Here is a 19,031-nt window from a genome sequence, read left to right on the forward strand (position 1 = left end):
AAACAATGACGTAAAATCTAACCTAGAAAGTCATATACCCTAACGTTTATATTTGGTGATTACCTTTCTTGAGAATTAAACTGCTACCTGTAGAAGCAAAAATCAATATTTTATTTCTTCTGCAGAGCTATATTGGCTACTTCAAAATCTCCATATATTTGCACATAAATATTCTTGAAGGCAAGCTAAACCAACTAACATCTGTAGTTGCTCAGTTCCTCTGTAAAACATATTATGCACTTAGGATGAATTCAGTGTAAATCATCATTCTAGACATACAATTAAATACTGTAAGCTTCCTTAACACCCTCAGCTCAGACTTTCCTAATCTCTAGAAGAAAGCAATGCCAGATGGCCAAGAACAACTGCTAAGAATCAGAGGGCCACAGATAAATACCTGAAGCTCTTAGTGATATGGTGGAGAAACACCTTCTGTTTCAACTTACAGCTGGGCCCCACCTAGATCAATTTGCTTTGCAGAACTCATATGCAGGCCTTCTACATTAACTAATACACATGCTACTAATTTTCAAAAACATTATTTTGTTGTCATGAATCTAATTCACAAACACTGAATTCTTGCTGGGCAGAAACAATGCACCACCTCTTTATCGTTGTTATCACAGAGACAGTATGTTTACTACATAATGACAGAGAGAATCCACTAACCAATGAACTTCTCCTTCACCTTCAAATATGTACATGTATGTATATATATATGTATATATATTAAAATATATAAAATATACTCTCTATAAAAATAATGCATATGATACATATATATATAATTGGTCTTCAAATATGTATGAGCTGGCTGCCATGCTGAGGGAATAGTACAGCTCACTGCCCTATGAGATTAGGTTTCAGCCTTTTTCTCTGTGTCAAGAAGTAAATAAGGGAAAAAGATTCCTCTTTTCCTATAGAAAAACATCCTTCTTTGGGCCAACACTAAGAATCGTTCAAGGCAACAGTGTCCAGCATTCTGGGATGCTAAAGGATACCACCAGGCTTCATCTTCAGAGGAAGCATCTCAGAAACACCATTTTGCTATGGCAGAACAACACTTCCCATGAGACAGGCTTTCTGCTACCACGGGCTCAGAACAATATAGCTTTGTGGCAAGCAAGCTGGTCAGCTGGACTGCCTGTTGCAGCTATCCAACTGCTAGCCTAGCAGCTGTTTAAAGACTCCCTGAAACACACTTTTTCCATCTCTCTTTCCAGTTGCCTAAATTGTTTCCTGTATGGAAAACAAACAAACAAAAAAACAAACTAACAACAAAAGAACACCCAACCAAAATAAACCCCAAAAAACAAATTAGAACACTTCTTGCCTTTGTCAGAAGTGTGGAAGTGGTCTCCACGCCTCTGAAGACCAGGAGTATCATTCTGCTTTGAAACACAGGTTCAGAAAATTTCAAGCTTAAAAATGAGTCTTCTCTTTTTAAAAATAAATCATCTTGCACTACAAAAGATGACAGTCACTGCTTAAGACCAGGCCACAACTTCATCGTTTTGGACTTGGGTTTCTTAATAGAAATTCAGAAGGAAGCAATGTGAAAGGGCAAACCTAGAAATGGGAAAAATGGGTTGAGAGGATAGAGAGGACTGAAATAGCAGGGAGTAGCTTCAGGACAGGGTAGGAATGGAGGGCACTGGCAGATCTGTGTCAGGACTTCAGGGTGGGAGTGAGAGATGCTGCAAGTGCAGTGTCAGCAAGGAGCACGTACAGAGCCAAACATCCAAAACCTGTCAGACAGCCATAGCAGAACTAATGTAGATTCCAGGTACAAAGCCAGAGGCAGTAAGCTACAGAACACCTGCCTGTAGTATGCTTCATGGTGGATGGAAAACTGCCTGTGAGCCAGCAATGTGTGCTTACAGCCCAGAAAGCCAACGGTGTCCTGGGCTGAATCAAGAGAAGTGTGGCCTGCAGGTTGAGGGAGGGGATTCTCCCCCTCCACTGCACTCTTGTGAGACCCCCCTGCAGTGCTGGGGCCAGCTCGGGGGCCCCCAACATAAGAGGACACGGAGCTGCTTGAGCGGGGCCAGAGGAGGCCACGAAGATGCTGGGGGGGCTGGAGCAGCTCCCCTGGGGGGCCGGGCTGAGAGAGTTGGGGGGGTTCAGCCTGGAGAAGAGAAGGCTCCGGGGAGCCCTTACAGTGGCCTTTCAGTGCTTAAAGGGGGGACAGGAGAGGTGGGGAGGGACTCTTTATCGGGGAGTGTAGTGAGAGGATGAAGGATAATTGTTTTAAATTGAAAGAGGGTAGATTTAGATTACATATGAGGAAGAAATCCTTCCCTGTGCTGGGGGTGAGGCGCTGGCCCAGGGTGCCCAGAGCAGCTGTGGGTGCCCCCTCCCTGGAAGGGTTCAAGGCCAGGTTGGACGGGGCTGGGAGCCCCCTGGGCTGGGGGAAGGGGCCCTGCCCGGGGCAGGGGGGTTGGAACTAAATGATCTTTAAGGTCTCTTCCAACCCAAACCATTCTATGATTCTATGACTCATTCCAGCATGCATTTCTACGAGTAAAAAGATCTGATAATTTTATGCATTTGAATGACTCATGACAATAAAATAGTCTGGTTAAAAAAAAAAAAATAACAAGCTAGCAAGACTGAAGTCCTCTGGAAGGATACATGGGAACATGAAGACTGGCATGCAAAATTGAGTATTGGCCAGCTAAAGTGAAGAAAGAGGGACTTCTCAACAATGTAAACCAGGCTGGTGGATCAAATTTCTGTTGTAAACTACTTTGAAAAGTACCTGACATCTTGTATTTAGCATTTTTCTATAATCTCTGAGATTCACTATTCCAGAATATAATTTTCATTCTGTATAGCCTGGTTCATATAAAAAGCATTTGTAGAATATTAGACAGAGATGTGTTGACAAATTTTAATAACAGAAAGAAAAGTGGTATAAGCTTCACAACAAGACGTGATGGGGAGAGTGTAAAGCGGATTAAGAGGTAAGAGTGTTGAAGAATCACACGGCACTAGAGAACTGTTCCAGATGGTAGGCTAGTTTTAACCTAGAAGAAGAATCAATGTGTTTGTATATTAAAATCCAGTGAGAGTTGAGCAGACAGAGATGAGCATGAAGATGAGGTCTGAAATACTTCTGTAAGTTCAAGGAATGGAAAAATGGACTCTGAAGGTCTGATGCAGAGTCAATAAAATTGCTGCTTGGGAAGGAGATAAAAGCAAAGAAATACATTGCATCTAAGGAAGTGAGGGCTAAGAGATACTAAGAGAATGGCTGATCACAGAGGACATGAGTAATGATATCAGAAAAAAAGCTGTTCCAAAACTAATCACAACATATAGCTTATGAAAAAAATACTTCCGAGGTGTCAAATTAATGCAGCATTGGGTCAAATAGCCAGTTTGATATAAATCTGGTGTGTGCAAAGTGATTTATTTCAGAAACAGTTAAGGCAACTTTCTGGTAGTGTTTTTGTCCAGAAACAAAAAAATATTTTAAAACCAGAGCGAACTTTGATCAGATGATCTTCAGTGACCAGTTCTACCTTTCTGTTTAAGTAAGATGACCACAAGTTCAGTGATTGTATCATTTCAGTCTATTACTGATAAAAGCTCACTGTTGCATCAATGGTTCAACACCATTGGTCAAGATAGAGAAGCTCCTAGTAAGACTCCTGATTTGAACAATGATATCTCTACACCAGAGGTAGCTATCTGAACTACACTATTAATGTCCCTTTTTCCAGGGATGGTGTTTTCATTTATTTATGTAGCATATTATATATTTCTGGATCGAAACAGTGTTCTTGTGCCCAAGCTTTGCAACTATCAGGAAAGCAGTAACCTTTGTTTTCCACTAAGCAAACCATTTCATACAGGGCTATATTCATGCACACTCAATATTTCAATTATCCTGTGATTCCCTCAACAATACTGTTCACTAAATGATGCCCAACCGCCACATGACTTAACTTTTTCTCCCTCCCTTGTACATGATAATACTTTGCTCAAAGTAACTACAATGCTTTTAACTCGCTTGCTGAGGTATCGTTACAACTCTTCATGCCTCCTGGCTGATGAAGGAAAATCAATTTTGATCCCTTTAAAGCAAGAACAAGTCTCCAACTTTACACAGTGATGTGAACAACTGCAGCTGAAACAGAATCCAGATTAATTCACCATTCCAGTCATTTCACATTTATGCTGATACCTTAAGAGGTTAGAACATATGTGATTTATTGGTTTTAATTGGTGAAATGGGACAGAACTTCCTTCAAATGAAAAAGCAGTTTGTCAAGTGAAGTTTACAAAAAACAAATGAAATTTATGGCGACAGTGAGAATGTATTTCAAATTTTAATTAACCTGCATCTTAAAGCAACACAAAGTATTACCACAGAATGAAAAAATCCTGCCACTGCAGGATTTTAATGCTACAATAATTCTGTCTTCCTTAAAGGGCAACATTTCTGCCCTTCCTTAGAGAAGCTAGTTCAAAATACATATTAGAACAGCAAGTTTGAGGAATCAGTAGCCAAACTACAGTAATCAGGTAGTTATAACGATATAGAAAGCATGTACGTTTTTCCCAATAGACACAAGTTTAACACTGAAAATATTCCAAGCAGGTATGAAAGAGAGGGAGGGGAGGGAGGAACTTACTGTATTGCTTCAAAGATGCACTATACACATAATGTAGCAGTACAGGATACACTAAGAAATGCAGGCAACTGAAAAGGCAGTACTCACCCAAAATATCAAATTGAAAAGGAACATCATGTATTTCAAACAACACAGGCAGCCTCTTGCCATGTTGCACTTCTTAAATTCTAAAAGGAAAACAAAGGATAGATCCAGGTAAAAGACCACGTATTTGCTGCCTTTGGGTGCGCTGTATTTGTCACTTTTTACACCAGTTCCAGTCTCAATGCCAGTCCCGGCTCCGACCCCAGTGTGGCTCTGTGTGCGTGATCCAGCTGTACCATAGAAAGCTCCAGCAGTAAAACCTCGACCAAATTGCTTCCCTGAGGTAGAAGGTTTAGCAAAATCTGAGTCTTTGCTATCCAAAGATGGACTCCGGTGAATTGAAGAATCCTCACTACTTGACTTCTCCATGATCTCTCTTCTCACAGTTGTCAGATTTAATGTATAGCATCTCTAAGCATTAAATGCAGTGCCTTGCAAATGCCACAGTGTGATAAGAGCTGTGTTTTGTTTCTCTTTTTCTTCGTACATAAATCAGTTAATCACTGCAGAATTTATTCACTGCATTGTTGCTGGTTTTATTTTTCATAGAAATGTAGGCTGTACTCTGTCTATCTGTAGCATGGATTTATATATTAATATCACATGCAAGAGCATACTCATGATTTATCTTGATTAATCAGCTATGCAGAACTTCAATTTTTATTCAAAAGAGCCATAAACTCTTTCTCTCCACTTCTAGTCTATAGCCCTCTAATCTACAGGCAGCAGATGGTCCTTGCATCCATTTCCAAACAGCTTCTGCAGTGCACCCAGGAGACTCTCCTCGAGCCGGAGCACTTTCCTTGCTCTCAGCTTCCCTCTCTGTGTCTCTCTGACTCTCTCACATGCTGTCTTTTGTCTTCCCACCCATTTGCAGTATCTCATTCAGTAACCAGCTATCAGAGCACAGTTTCACTGCTGTTGCCGTGAAATCATAAGCAACTGCAGCCACTGGGCATTTCCCACAGAAATCCCTGACCTAACTATCAGTAATAAATCCACCCCCCTGCTCACCCGTCCCCTCTGGTTTCCATTGAGCCAGTTAGCAGAAGCCTTCTCTCACAGGGCACGCCTCCATGACATAATATCTTTAATAGGATTAGAAATACTCTTGACTGTACAAGCGCACAACAGAAAATCTCTTTAAATGTCAAGTAGTGTTTAGCTGTTTATGAGCTAGAACTGTGAAGCAGTGATACTCCTTTAATGCAATAAAATACTGGAAATGTATGAATTAGGCAGGCGCTAACCTCTCCCTGCTCATTAAATTAACAGTGACTTATATTTTTCTCTGGCTTAAACAAATGCCGTGGGACAAGGAACTGGAACAGACTAGCACCCAGCATACACTGAATAGCCACATCTCAGCTATACATGCACATAATGTGACACCATCACCTGTGATATATAATTAACCATAATCAGAAAAGCAGAGCTGCTGCCTCTTACAGGGTCGTCAATCAATTCTTAAAACTCTTGAAATGTAAGGCCCTCTGAACCTGCAGCTATTGACACTCTATTTAACTAGTATGTCAGAGATGTTCTTGTGTATGGCAATAAGCCATCTTACATTACAGGTAGCCTGTGAAGTAGAAACACTGACCCAAATGCTACATCTCTTTTCCAGATAGTAGCCTGACATGTCTGCTAGGACTCTGAAACAGTGAGGGCATGAACATGCATGTGTGTCTGTGCATATGTGTGTGAAGTGCCTGGAGGGGAGGAAGAGAAATGCTTCAGGTCATGTCTAGCGCTTCCACATTCATCATTTTGTCATAAGCATAAAAGCAGCAAACTGATGGTACAAAGTGATACAACAGATTTAAAATGCAGGTTATTCTTTTCCTTTTGTAAAGAAGGAAACTGTGTTAGGAGGCCACTATGAAAGAGATACATCTACCAGGAGAAACAAAAATTACGCACCATTTTCAACTGACCATTTCACATGCACATTATAATACACTGCTAATTATTTTATCTGCTATCTCTGAGAAAAGATAACAAAACATTTATTCATTCTTAGATATCTATGCCCAACAGCCCATTAAAATTGTGTAATTTTTATGTAACATCAGAATCAACACCCTAAAGCAGTGCTGTACCTTTCTTGACAGGCTATTTCTGAGAAAACATCCCTCCACCATAAAATACTTTGTGCCATGAAATACCCAGTATTGGTACATGTATAATCTTTCTCTCACCTACTCTGCTCTAGAATAACATTTTAACAACAGGCAGGTTCAAGCCTATATTAACAGGGTTTATTCACTTTGCTTTTCAAAAGTAATTTCAGAACTACCTGTATCAAATGCATCAATAAGAAAGCAACTGCAAGAGGACCACTCAGCAGTATGTGTGATAGCAGAAAAGGCTACACACAAAACACCTGAGTAAAAAAAGATAAATTAGCAGTGACCGAAGTAGAGTGGGGCATTTCTATACACATCTATGGTGCACATAAAAAACTGAACGTGAGCAGTCATCACGAAACAACTTTCTCAGAAAAAAACATGGAGGAGACTTGTAGGCCAAGGCCAGATATCTGCCTCAGACACCAGAGCCTGCAGGCTAAGTCGCATTCAAGCACAAGGCAAAGACCTGAGTACGGTTTTAGAAGTCTGAAAAAACTCTTCTGTTTGAAATTCACTTACTGTAAGTGTAAAGTTGTGCCACTGAAAACCTATGCTGCAGCTAGATGCTTTCACTGATTTTTACTTGTCACACAAAATTGAGTTTTTGGCCAAAAAATTATTAGCATGCACAAGTATTTTAAAACATTTTTTTCTTGTTTCACCCATTCGTTTGCCATAAAATTTACATTGACATAGACTAGCTTCAACAAAAAAAAATATGCTGTGCACTTGTGAAAACTAACGCAATTTTCCTTGGCCTCCTATATGAAGTTACATGACAATAATAATTAATCTACCCTCCTGAAGGTTAAAAGACTGAAGGAATATTTTGTAATAGACAAAAAATCTCCACAAATCCAGTCAGTTTTTGTAAATAGTGGAAGCATTTCTACTGGTGGCTAAAAAAAAAGTAACACAAATGTCCTACCAAGCTTTTTTATCACAAGTACAAAGACACTTGTATAGCCAATAGCCAGCTTCCAAATCCAAGCCCGAGCAACAAGCACAAGGGAAAACACAATTCCAGACCAGCCTCCCCTCCCGCCATGTACAGCAGAACATATGACCCTCTTACAGTTTTGCTGTTGCCACCAGGGAGACTTTACAAGCTTCAGTAACCTTCCACCACTTGAATTTCCAGACACAGGGCAGCTTTACAGATTGGATGCCACTTCCTCCTGCTGGAACTCTAACTCAATATTTATGTAGATCAGTTAATAAATCATATAGAACTGCTCATTTGCTGAAAAAATAAGCAGTGAAAAAGCAGTTATCAGTTTAATCCAGCTGAGTTTTGACTAGCAATTGATTTTTACTCTGCCTCTGATTGAGACTTCAGTGGTAGTTGTTGCTGCAAGGCCATTTAACAGCACCTTATGGTTGTCCCACTTGCCAGTGTATCTCAGCATGGGAACAAACACGTTTTCATTCACTACAGATCTCACCTCTGTTAAGTAATTAGGGCATGAAAAACATTCAAAAGCCCACTCTGTACTTCATTAATCTTTGATTACTGAATCATAGAATTTTGTTGCTGAGAGATGTCTCCACATCAACAAAATCATTTCAGTGCCACATGCAAATGCCTGGTACAAGTCAGTGAACATCAGCCCCATCTCATCTAAATGGCTCAGCCAAGTATTAGAGGTAAGAATTTAGGCCGGTTTCAGATACCAGGTATGAAAATGAATGTCACAATGGTTGTAGCAGAAGAATGGAATGGAAGGGTATTAACAGTAAAGCCCCAAAAACATAGGCTGGTTCTCCTACTGAAACTGATTTACTTGGTTCCCACCTGGGAACAGTCCACCATACTCCTCAAAATACAGATCCCTTTCGGTTTTTATCAGAAGTCACAAAATATTTAATATTTTTTCTCAGTCCTTAGTTTTATCTCACTAGAACTTTCATGTCATTTACACCCAGCTACAGTGCTCCTGCATCCCTCTGTTTCTGCTCTCCTCAGCTCTTTTTGCACAACTGGCTTGTTGAAACATGCTGCAAAACAGAGCACAAGCTGACCAAGTTTATACACATATTTATAACTATGTATTTATAAAGACATAATACAGATATAAAATGTAATTCAGAAAAATATAGAAATTATGTTTATTTTTCCCCCTTTGAAAAGTTCCAAATCCGTTTTACAAAACATGCCCCACAAATCATCTCGCTGATCCAGTGAGATGGAGAAGGACTAAACCAGGCAAGAACAGGAACAAACACTGAAGGCTGAGCAAAAATATCTTAAGCTTTTGCCACGGTCCCCCATGATTCCTGAAAATGAAATGTGAAACTCTAGGAGTTTTTAAAAAGGGAAAATAAAACCTACAGTCGCCATGATATATGAGCCATTTTACAACTTATTATATATTTTACCTTGCTATTTCTATTAGGTAGTATAATGCTACTGTCATCATTTTAAAAATGGGGAACTCAAGGACCAAGACATTTGCTGAGGATGAATAGGAGATTGCTGGCAGAGAAGCGAACTGAATCTGTGCCTCACATGGCCTCATCTAGTACACTAATCATTCTCAAATTAATTATTTTTAGAAATCGTGAGTTTTAGTAACCCTGACACATGACTTCAGAACAATACTGAGCTCTGGAGAGAGACAAACAAATCCATACACTGTCAAGTGTTCGAGGGATATGGTTCTTAAATTCAATCTCTTCTATTGAATTATATTGACCAAGAAGTCAATTACACAAGCCTTCCTCAGGATACACTGGTTAGACAAAGAACTGAGATTGCTGAGTATAAACTCAGTGACTACATCCTTCCAGTCACTGCTCCGAAACCATGGAAGGCCATGAGAAGGAGATATGGAACAAGAGTTGGAAAGAATAGTTTATGACTTTGGCATACAGTAGCATAGGGATGAAAATTCAGATTTAAAAATCCCAAACGATTGATTTTGGAATAAGTTTAAAGGGAAAAGAATGTCCAAAAAATCAAACTGAAATTAATATCATATGAGGGACAAAATCATGGAGTTCTCAGGATTTTGATGCTCCCAATTCCACAACAGAGTTTACAGACTCCAGCAAGTCAAAATACCTGGATTTCCCAGGGCTTCCAAGGCTGCAGGGTTTATAACCAAAAACCTGGATGCTCTGAGGGTTGTATCTCACATCCTGGGGCCTTCCAAGCTCATATTGAGCTTTTTGTCCACCAGGATCCCCAGGTCCCTTTCCACAGAGCTGGGCCCCAGACAGATAGGTCCCAGTCTGTGCTGCACTCCTGCATTATTCCTTCCCAAGTGCAAGACATTACACTTTTCCTTGCTGAACTACATAAGGTTCTTGTTAGCCCACTCTTCCAGCCTACCCAGCTCTTCCTGCAGGATGGCTCTCCCTTCCAAAGTGTTCACTTCCCCAATCAGTTCCTATTCTGCTTTTAGATTTTGGATTCAAAATTTGGTCTCTGAAAAGTTCAATATTTCAATGCCTAACAGGAAAAACCTTGTAGCTTAAATTTGTATCTTACCTGTAGGAGGAAAGGGGGTTTTCTCACTATAACAGCATTAGTTGAATAGTGATTACTTGAAAAGTCATCAATAAACCCATCTTCAAATTAGGGACTCCCTGAAAAGAAGCTAATATAAGCTGAACCAAGCCTCGTCCATCAATTATGCAAATAAATGTGCAGTACCAACTGCTGTCCCCTCCCAGTATACAAAAGGGTATATGCAGAGAAGTGCTTTTTACTTCACACACAGAGAAAACAACATCAAGGGAGTAGAAAGCTGCCAACCATGGGCAGGAAGGCAGCAACATCATATCCCAGGTGTCCCCATGGGATGAAACATCACAAATCAGATCTACAAAACCATGCTTTAGAAATTAAAGACCAAAAAAAGAAAGCAGGAGCAAGGAAGTGAGAAGCGTTCTTCTTATTTGCTACCTATTTTTTGCAGAGGTAAGGTACATAATCTGAATGCTTCTCTTCCACTCCCACTTTAAATGACACTTTATATTTTCACATCTTCCATATTGACTACAGATTAAAGAAAGCTGGCAAATAGCAGAAGGCTTTTGCCTATCATGAGAGATGGCATCTCTTCTTCCTCTTGGACAGTGTAGGAGGACTTCAGTAATACAAGAACTCTTCTAACTGTGTCCAATGTGTACAAGTCCCTTGAACAAAATCAGGTGGATATTCTCTAATCTCTATTCTAAAAAGGCTGTCTTTCACCAGCAGAGTGCTGTTCTGAATTAACTGACAGCAAGTGTCTATGCATTAGCAGAACTATTAAACTTAAACGAATTTTAAAAAACCTCTCATACAAATGGCTGCATGTGAAGCAAGAACCAAAAGAATGTTGTGATCATTCACTTTTAAAAGGCAACACACATCTCTGAAACCTGCTCAGTTATGCCATAAAGAACATTTCTAGGCACATTCCTTTCACAATTGAGTGAATTCCTTCATTGCTAAAATATTAATTTTCTGGCACTTAAGCATAAACAGGTGTGACTCCATAAATGGGGACATTTAAAACCACTGCATCAGGGCTGGCCCTGATATCTACAATGGGCAGCAAACTTACCCGATTATTTTAGGCTCCCTTCCCATTAACTTGTCACCAGCCCCAACCTCCCATTTAAGACACTGCTGAAAGTGACGGACTGATTGCCTTAATAGAGAGCTATCACCTCAGAGATGTGTGAATTATCAAAAGGCTGTTTACCGCCAGCATTTTCAAGCAAAACCTGATCCGAGGTTCCACTTTCAAGTCAAAGATACACAGCTTTCATAAAGGAGTCCAACTGACAAATGAATAGCGTCCCTGCCCGGAGCCAGTAGCCGCACAGCTGGAAGCTGTCAGCAGAGGAGGCTGAGTTCAAGCCACAGTACAAGGTTCCACTCTGCTGGGCCCCCAACATGACCCAGGACATAAATGTCTGGAAACAAGGGAGGGATCTAGCCTCTCCAGCCATTCAGTTCCCAGCCTACTCCTTGACCTCCCTGAGGCTTACCAACTATAGTAGCAAGCTACATTGCCTAACAACTCCCCACACATACCTCCTTTTGTCTTTCAAGGCAGACATTCCTGCATTAATGAGAAACAGTTTTTGAATAATTGAAGATAACTGGAACATACATGAAGTGTCATTAGCAGCACTTGTGAAGTTCTGATGAACCACTGCATGATAGCCGTATTTCATCCTGATGGTTTGGGCTGGACTCTTTTCTATAGCTTCCAACAAACACCTAGTCAGAGCAAAGGCCACTGATTCCTTCCTGTCTTGAAGCTCTTTAGATTTATAAAATCAATCCTATCTGAACATCTGCATCTGCCCTTGTAATAAAGCTCATCTACCCTCACAACAAAGCTTCTTGCATATTGTGTAGTAACACTGTGAGATATGGTCAACTTCAACATTAAAAACAGGATGTGCCTGTAATGTAACAGTCATGCAATTAATGCTTTTTGCTTTGTCAACAACAAAGTCAGATTTAAATCCCAAGAGCAGGCAGATACTTTGGCCACCTTAATCATCTCACAAGAATGAGGCTAAATGGTTCTTATCTATTCTGCATGAGATACAAAAAAGGGTGTAAAAATGAAACCAAGGTAAACCTCTTACTATAATCCAGTAGGTTTATTCAACAGTACTGCTATTGATTAGCTTTGTGATTGGTGTCAGCTCTTATTTCAAGGGTGTGAGAGATTTAATATGACATAGGAAGAAAGGAGAGAGAAAAAAAAAACAGAGTATGGTTTGATGTGACCCTGTCTGTCAAGCCACAAAAAAACATGAAGCAGTTCAATTGCTACTTAAGTTTTTCCAGTGTATTAATTAACAAGCTTTTGTAAAGGCATAAGTATAATGGCAAAATATAGTTTTATGACCTTATCTACATTAAGGAGGACTCATTTACACTTGGTGAGAATGCTGTGTGCTAGTCGCAATACCACACATTCAGAGCCTAATATGGGGTGTAAAGAATGGATGCAAGCATGTTTGACTCCTTCCCAAAAACCAAGCCCACATTCACTTGAGTTTTGAAAAAGTTTATTTGTACCATCAGTGCCTCTCGGAGATGAGAAAACGAAATACCCTTGATCAACAGCCATAAACCAAGAACCTTGCAACAACTCCTCATAGTGGCATCTGAGAGAACAAAAAAGTGTTTTTTGGAGGGGAAAACTACTTGTGTCATTCAATCTACTCTAATCTACTTAAGCATGTAGTAAGTATGTGGAGTTACAGTATGAAAAATCAGTTGGCCTTTAGAAGCAGCACTTCTTTAATTCATCACAGGAAGATATTTTCCATTTACAAATTAATTGGGACACTGATATTTTGTTTCAGAAGCAACTAACGTGATGCTTCATGCCATGCTCTGCAGACTGGTTCAGAGGAATCTATCAAATACACAGCTGTAAATGGCTAGTAAATGGTGTGTATCAAGATAGATTTTTAAACAACATGAGCTAAACTAAAGGCTCCTAAAATGCAATACCACATAAAGGTAGACAGTGCTAGTTTGGGTCCAAATATGCCTTGTAAAAGTCAAATTTGATGCCCATACCAATGATAATTGTATAATCGTTCTCTCTTCTTGCCTAAATGTCCAAGTCTAAACTAATTTCAAACCTAACCTAATTTACTGAAAAGGCTTTCCAGACTTCTTCCCTTCAGAAGAACAAATTAATAGTAAATCTGCAATACTGTAATCCATGTGGTAATGTTTTTTTGCTTTTGTTGTTGTTTAAACCCTATAATCTCAGTGTGTATAAAGCAGATCTATACAGGTTTGGACAGCAATGCCCCTAACATGAAAGATATATTGCTCCCTGGATTTTATCCAGCCTATGGGTTCTCCTTCTATGTTATTTTACTCATATGCTCATTTCTTACGTCGCATGAGTCTCTCTGCTGCCAAATATCTGGCCAGAAGAAACATAAAATTCTCTCAGACACTTTCAGAAGAGTTTTATGAACTCAACATCCCATCTCATATCTGAAAGCCAACATTTCTAAACTGACCACATCTCAGTCTTCTCCTCCCCCAACTCCTTCTACGCTGTTGGTTTTATTACAGAACTCTCTTGTGTAGTACTTAGTGTTTCTATTCCAATAGCATGGGAATTGTCACACTAAATATTTATCAGTAATAGGGTTACCCCCTTCTACTGCAAGCTGAAGCAAGATAATATTGCAGATACCATCATTAAAAGATTCTGTATGTTTGTCACTTTTTGAAGAAATACTATACTCAGATACACAGCTTTAAACATGATTCCAATCAAATCCTTGTTGCATAAAGTGCACTCTGAAATCCCATGTTTCACGTATTCCAAGGACTGCTAAAACAAGTCAGCTCAGTTCTCTGTGTTTTTTTCTTTTAAATCAACTTGAATGCCTTCTGTCCTGTACACTGAAAACAAAAGTTAAGATATTGTAACTATGGTAAGTAATTTGGCCTGAGTCTGAAAATAAATAATAAGAAAAAAACCTCTTCTCTCACTCCCTGACAGCTGTACCACTGGAACTCTGTAAGTTTAAAGAAAACAAAAAGCAATAAAAGCCTAATCAATAGAATCAGGAGTTATGGATCTCTGAATGTACAAAGGAAACAGAGCTGATGAATTGGAAGGTGCGGTTTCTCTTTCTACACAGTATATTTTTCCAAACAGAATGATGCTTTGCACCTGTCCTGTAATTCAATGCCAGTTGCATGTATTATGCTTCAAAAAAAAGACTGAGAAGGTGTCTTGCTCATTTCAAAGAAAAGTTATTCCAGTTCAGCGCCTCCAAGAGAGTGCCTATCACTATTCTGCAGCTCTTTTAGCTCCATTTATGCAGATGTTTCCATTTTGTCCCTACCTAATACAGCTGCTGTTTATATAGTCTCTCTCTAGTATCGATGATCTCTAACTGAGTCTAAAAGACTACATCAATACCAAGCTGTAGGCGGGGAGGTGGGAGGGTGGAGTAATTAATTCTTCCCTATGAATTGTTCCCTAACGAATTGTTCCCAGGCACCAGAGCCTTCAAAATGTCTATCACAGAACTATTTTCGTACATTTTAAACATCCTTAATATTTATGATCCAGTTACTTTTATTTTAATATAAAGAACAAATACTTAAAAGCCAAAGAATCCAAAAGAGATTTCTACACAGTATCCTGCATTCTCAAGCAGTGAAAAAAAACAAAACCCAGACCATTTAAGGCCTGACATGGTACACTGCTACATTACTGTTGTGAAATTCTGTCAACCAGATTCCATCTCAGATTTCACAGGCTGGTCACCAGTAGCTCTTACGCACAATCTGTAAAACACATTTTTAAAGCAACCAGGGACCCTTTGAAATGAAAAGCCAGATACACATTATTGATACACATTTCTCAATACTGTGATTTGTTAAAGAATTGATTTCTATTAGAGAAAAGATACATGCTTAAGGACACAATTCCAGATAAAGATACCCTCAAGAGATGCTACATGTTATCTTGATATAAAACTTTCAGCTTATAAAATTTATTATAAAATATTAGGGCTTTAGGCAGAGACTAAGTTCTTGGGCAGATGTGCTGCCTAACACCTAAAACACTCTCACTTTCCAGCAGGCTAATCAATGTCTTCCAATAACTAAAAGGCAGTTAGAGGAGATGGTGGTACTTTATTCACAAAGGTACATGTTAGCAGGACAAGCAATAGAAGTAAGTTGCTCAGGAGAAAATTTGGTCTGGATATAGGGGAGAAAAAAACCTTCAGTGAGAGAACAATTAAGCATTGGAAAAGATTGCTTCGAGATGGTAGAATTTCCCTTACTGGAAATATTCAAGACTCAGCTGGACAGAGGCCTGGATAACCTAAACTGGGGCCCTGCTTTCAACAGAAGGTTGGACCACATGCTCTCCAGTGTCTTTTTCTAATCTAGAATTTGCTTCTAATATTCTGTCCTATTATCCCAAACTTGAGTCAGTCACTGGCCCCAAAGATGGGCTGTGAGGTTTCCTATCAGAGCATAACGCCTCCCCAGAGTGCGTAAGACTGATGCTGAACTTCATGGTGCAGAGCTCTCTAAGGACAGAGCAATAGTGGCTTGCTTACAATAGAAGTACAATTGCAGGCACTGAAAAACTAGCAAATTGAAACTGCTATCACTCTGTTGAGGAGGGGAAAAAGAGATGTGTTTCTTGTCACTAGATTTGACAAATTAGGAACATCTTCATCCTATCAACTGAGTATCTACAGATCATAAAGCCTGTCTGATCTGTGTGAATTAATTTGGTAGTTATCCTTTCTATCTGTTAACTACTGTCTTCTTGAAAAACATGCTTAACAGAAGAAATGGCACAACAAATTCCAGCCTTTCCCATCACCCATGTTCTTCATTGGTTTTGCCCTATTGGAGTGTGAATCCCATACAGGGTTGTATTTGTCAGAATGCAGGACCTTCTCCAAGGAAAGGATTGTAACTTATTTGCAAAAACAGGGATTAGTAATTAATTATTTAAAGGCAATCCATCTGCCCCTAGAGATGTACTAGCTGCACAGATCAAGGGCTGTTTTAATCTCCTCAAGAGTAAATTTCTGAAAGATCCCAAATTAAAGTTATTTATATGGGAGAAGAAACCTTGAACCTTGAGCACAAAGATGCTGAAATTTCTTTTGGTGTTGTCACTATGTCTGACAGTAGACAGCTATTTAAGGACTTTAATTTGAAAAGCTGGTTCAGTTTTAGATGCATCCATCTCTCTAACTGGGCATTATCAACATAAAATAATGTCAGTTTTTACAATCAGTCTAGAAAGTTGTTTCAGATACATCTTGTGCTACAAGTCTATCCCTACAGCTTTCCTACCACACTGTTCTCTTCTTACAGCCTCAGTGAGGAAGAAAGGAGAGTCCAGGGTACTTTGCACAAAAACAATCAGTGGAGAAGGAGGGAAGGAGAGTAAGGAAAGGAGTTGGAAAAGGAGAAGAAGAAGAAGGGTGAAAAATCCTTTTGCTCACTCAAACACCACCTTAGTTCAGGGCATCACAGATGGTACTGTAGCAAGAGCAAATAAAACATTTTGGACAGGAATATGACTTTAGCAGCTGCTGTTCATTTAAGTGCTAAAAAAGATATCAGACTGAGTATATAAATAATGTATACTGGTCTGATTGCTAAAGCTTTTCATCAAAATACTAAATAAAGGACTAGTCTTTCCGTGGAAAAAGGCAATTAACCAAGTGAAATGGTGCTACATCTGGCCACATCCCCAAATAATTGCTTTATAGTTAGAGCCTTTAACAGTTATGAGCAGTCTTGTCATTGCATTGAGCCCACCTAGACATTTTATTCTGCAGCAGACATAGATAGTGTGTTATTTGCCTTGGGATTCTGAAGGAGTATTAGTCACATTGTCTCTAACCTTTTTGTCACGAGCAAGTATTAGCATATGGAAACATCTCCTCTGCAGTGTTTTGCTGTGTCTTTACTGTGCTATATTATAAGGAACATAAAATATGAAGAAAACAAACATGGGTTTGTTTCTTGTGTGCTAATAATGCTAACAAGCTATTTTGAGGTAACGGCTGAAAGAACTGAAATCTTTTTAACTTCCCAAATTCTAGTACTCATGTTACTATAAAACACAATTAATTTTTATGATCAAGTTAAATTATCCTATGTACATACCTTCAAAATACTGTACATTCCTTTCATTCTTACAGAAACAGATTTTCATACCCTGACATGAATTATCAAGGTTGATCTGTGTAGCCATGCAGGTTGACAACACAGTTTCTTCCCATAGCAAGTGACCACATTCTATCTTAAACTATCATTGCCTGCTGTAACTCAAAGAAAAAATAGCTTGTTACAGTCCAAAATAAAAACTCATGGCATAGTTCCTATAGATTTAAAAAATAATAAGCAATTCTTCTGTCCCTAACAGGATCAGGTCTCCCTCATAGTTTTAAGTCTCATTTCAGCATGCCAGTACAGGTAAGTGCACACTTATTTTCACTCTGGATTTCTAAAAAAATAAGATTTATGCAACTGGACTGTCTATCAGCTTCAGTCAAACCTGAGGGAAGGAAGTAGGCATGGTGCCATGAGTCCTGGAAACCCAACCAAACACGCAGCAGCATGTGTTTGGGGTATCAATAGCAGCAAGGTGGAACAGTCTGTAAGGCTGACGCAGAGCCTGCATGAGGAACGGGCACGCACATGACTCTGGACTCACACTCCGTATGCCGTGCTCTTACCCTCCACATCCCTATCAGAGGGACAAAGGGGAGATCTTGGCGTCTGAGGAGGGTGGAAGGTGGGGAAGTACGTGAGAAGTCTGTAATAAGGTCGACCATAGAAGTCCAAAAGAAAATCAGAACTCATTTTTTGGCATAACTTTAAATGGTAAAAGACAGAGCTGAAGCTGGGTAGTCACACCTTCACCTCTAACAGTGAGCAGTAGCTTCAAGCACACATCACAATAGTAGCAGGAAGCAAATATTCAGAAGTCAGTTCATGGTAGTTTGACAGCTGTATTCATGAACCTTAGGCTTATGCAAAAGAGCCCAGCCTTTCTCTTCCAGTGCAGAGCATTCTGTAAGGAAATTTATGGACTCTCAGCATAAAGGGGCCATGACTTGACTGGATGGCAGAACCTTCATGCATTAATAAACATCATTTCTGTTTCTATGCCTATCAGGATTGAGTAAATACTTTTTTCTTTTTTGCAAACAACTGAAGCTGATTCTTATGACCAGGCACAGGTGACCTTGGAATCACAACAGCAAACAGGAGCTAAAAGAAATCACATGCTTTATATGAGCCCAGACCTCTGAAGTTGAGACAGTGTTTCACTAAAGACATTAGAGGGAGTTTGACTGAGGTTGTCAGCTGAGCAGCAGCCAACCTGAATGCAGTAATCAAAGCAGCATGGCTAGGAGGAGATGAGGCAGAAGTTCCCTTTAAAGGCTGCCCTCATGTAACCATTGAAAAAAGGATCCCAAAATACTCAAATATATTAGTCATTCCCCATACAGCTCTTGCAGTTCTCAGGCAATGCTCAAACAGACCACTCCCAACAACATTCAGAGTAATTATTATTTTTTTTACCACAACTGTTATTTTCTACAGTACACACAAAACCACGTAAGAAAACAAAGCAATACACTCCACTCCAACAACACTGAGTTATACAGAACACAA

At 39.5% G+C, this 19,031-nt stretch overlaps 1 protein-coding gene across 3 annotated transcripts in view; it reads right to left on the reverse strand.

The window, feature by feature from the left end:
* Window positions 1-19,031, reverse strand: part of TSPAN9 (tetraspanin 9) — a 199,900-nt gene that overhangs the window by 107,511 nt on the left and 73,358 nt on the right. For 2 of the 3 annotated variants that reach the window (XM_042795246.1, XM_042795247.1), the window contains one exon: window positions 4,731-4,810. In XM_042795246.1, the coding sequence (XP_042651180.1) occupies window positions 4,731-4,793 (63 nt within the window). In that variant the 5' untranslated portion in view covers window positions 4,794-4,810. Of the gene's footprint in view, window positions 1-4,730; window positions 5,673-19,031 lie in introns of those variants that run through there. The other variant, XM_032983792.2, reaches the window with a different exon arrangement.

Source organism: Tyto alba, unplaced genomic scaffold, assembly GCF_018691265.1.
Source record: "Tyto alba isolate M040663 unplaced genomic scaffold, T.alba_DEE_v4.0 Super-Scaffold_21, whole genome shotgun sequence".
NCBI classification, from domain to species: Eukaryota; Metazoa; Chordata; class Aves; order Strigiformes; family Tytonidae; genus Tyto; species Tyto alba.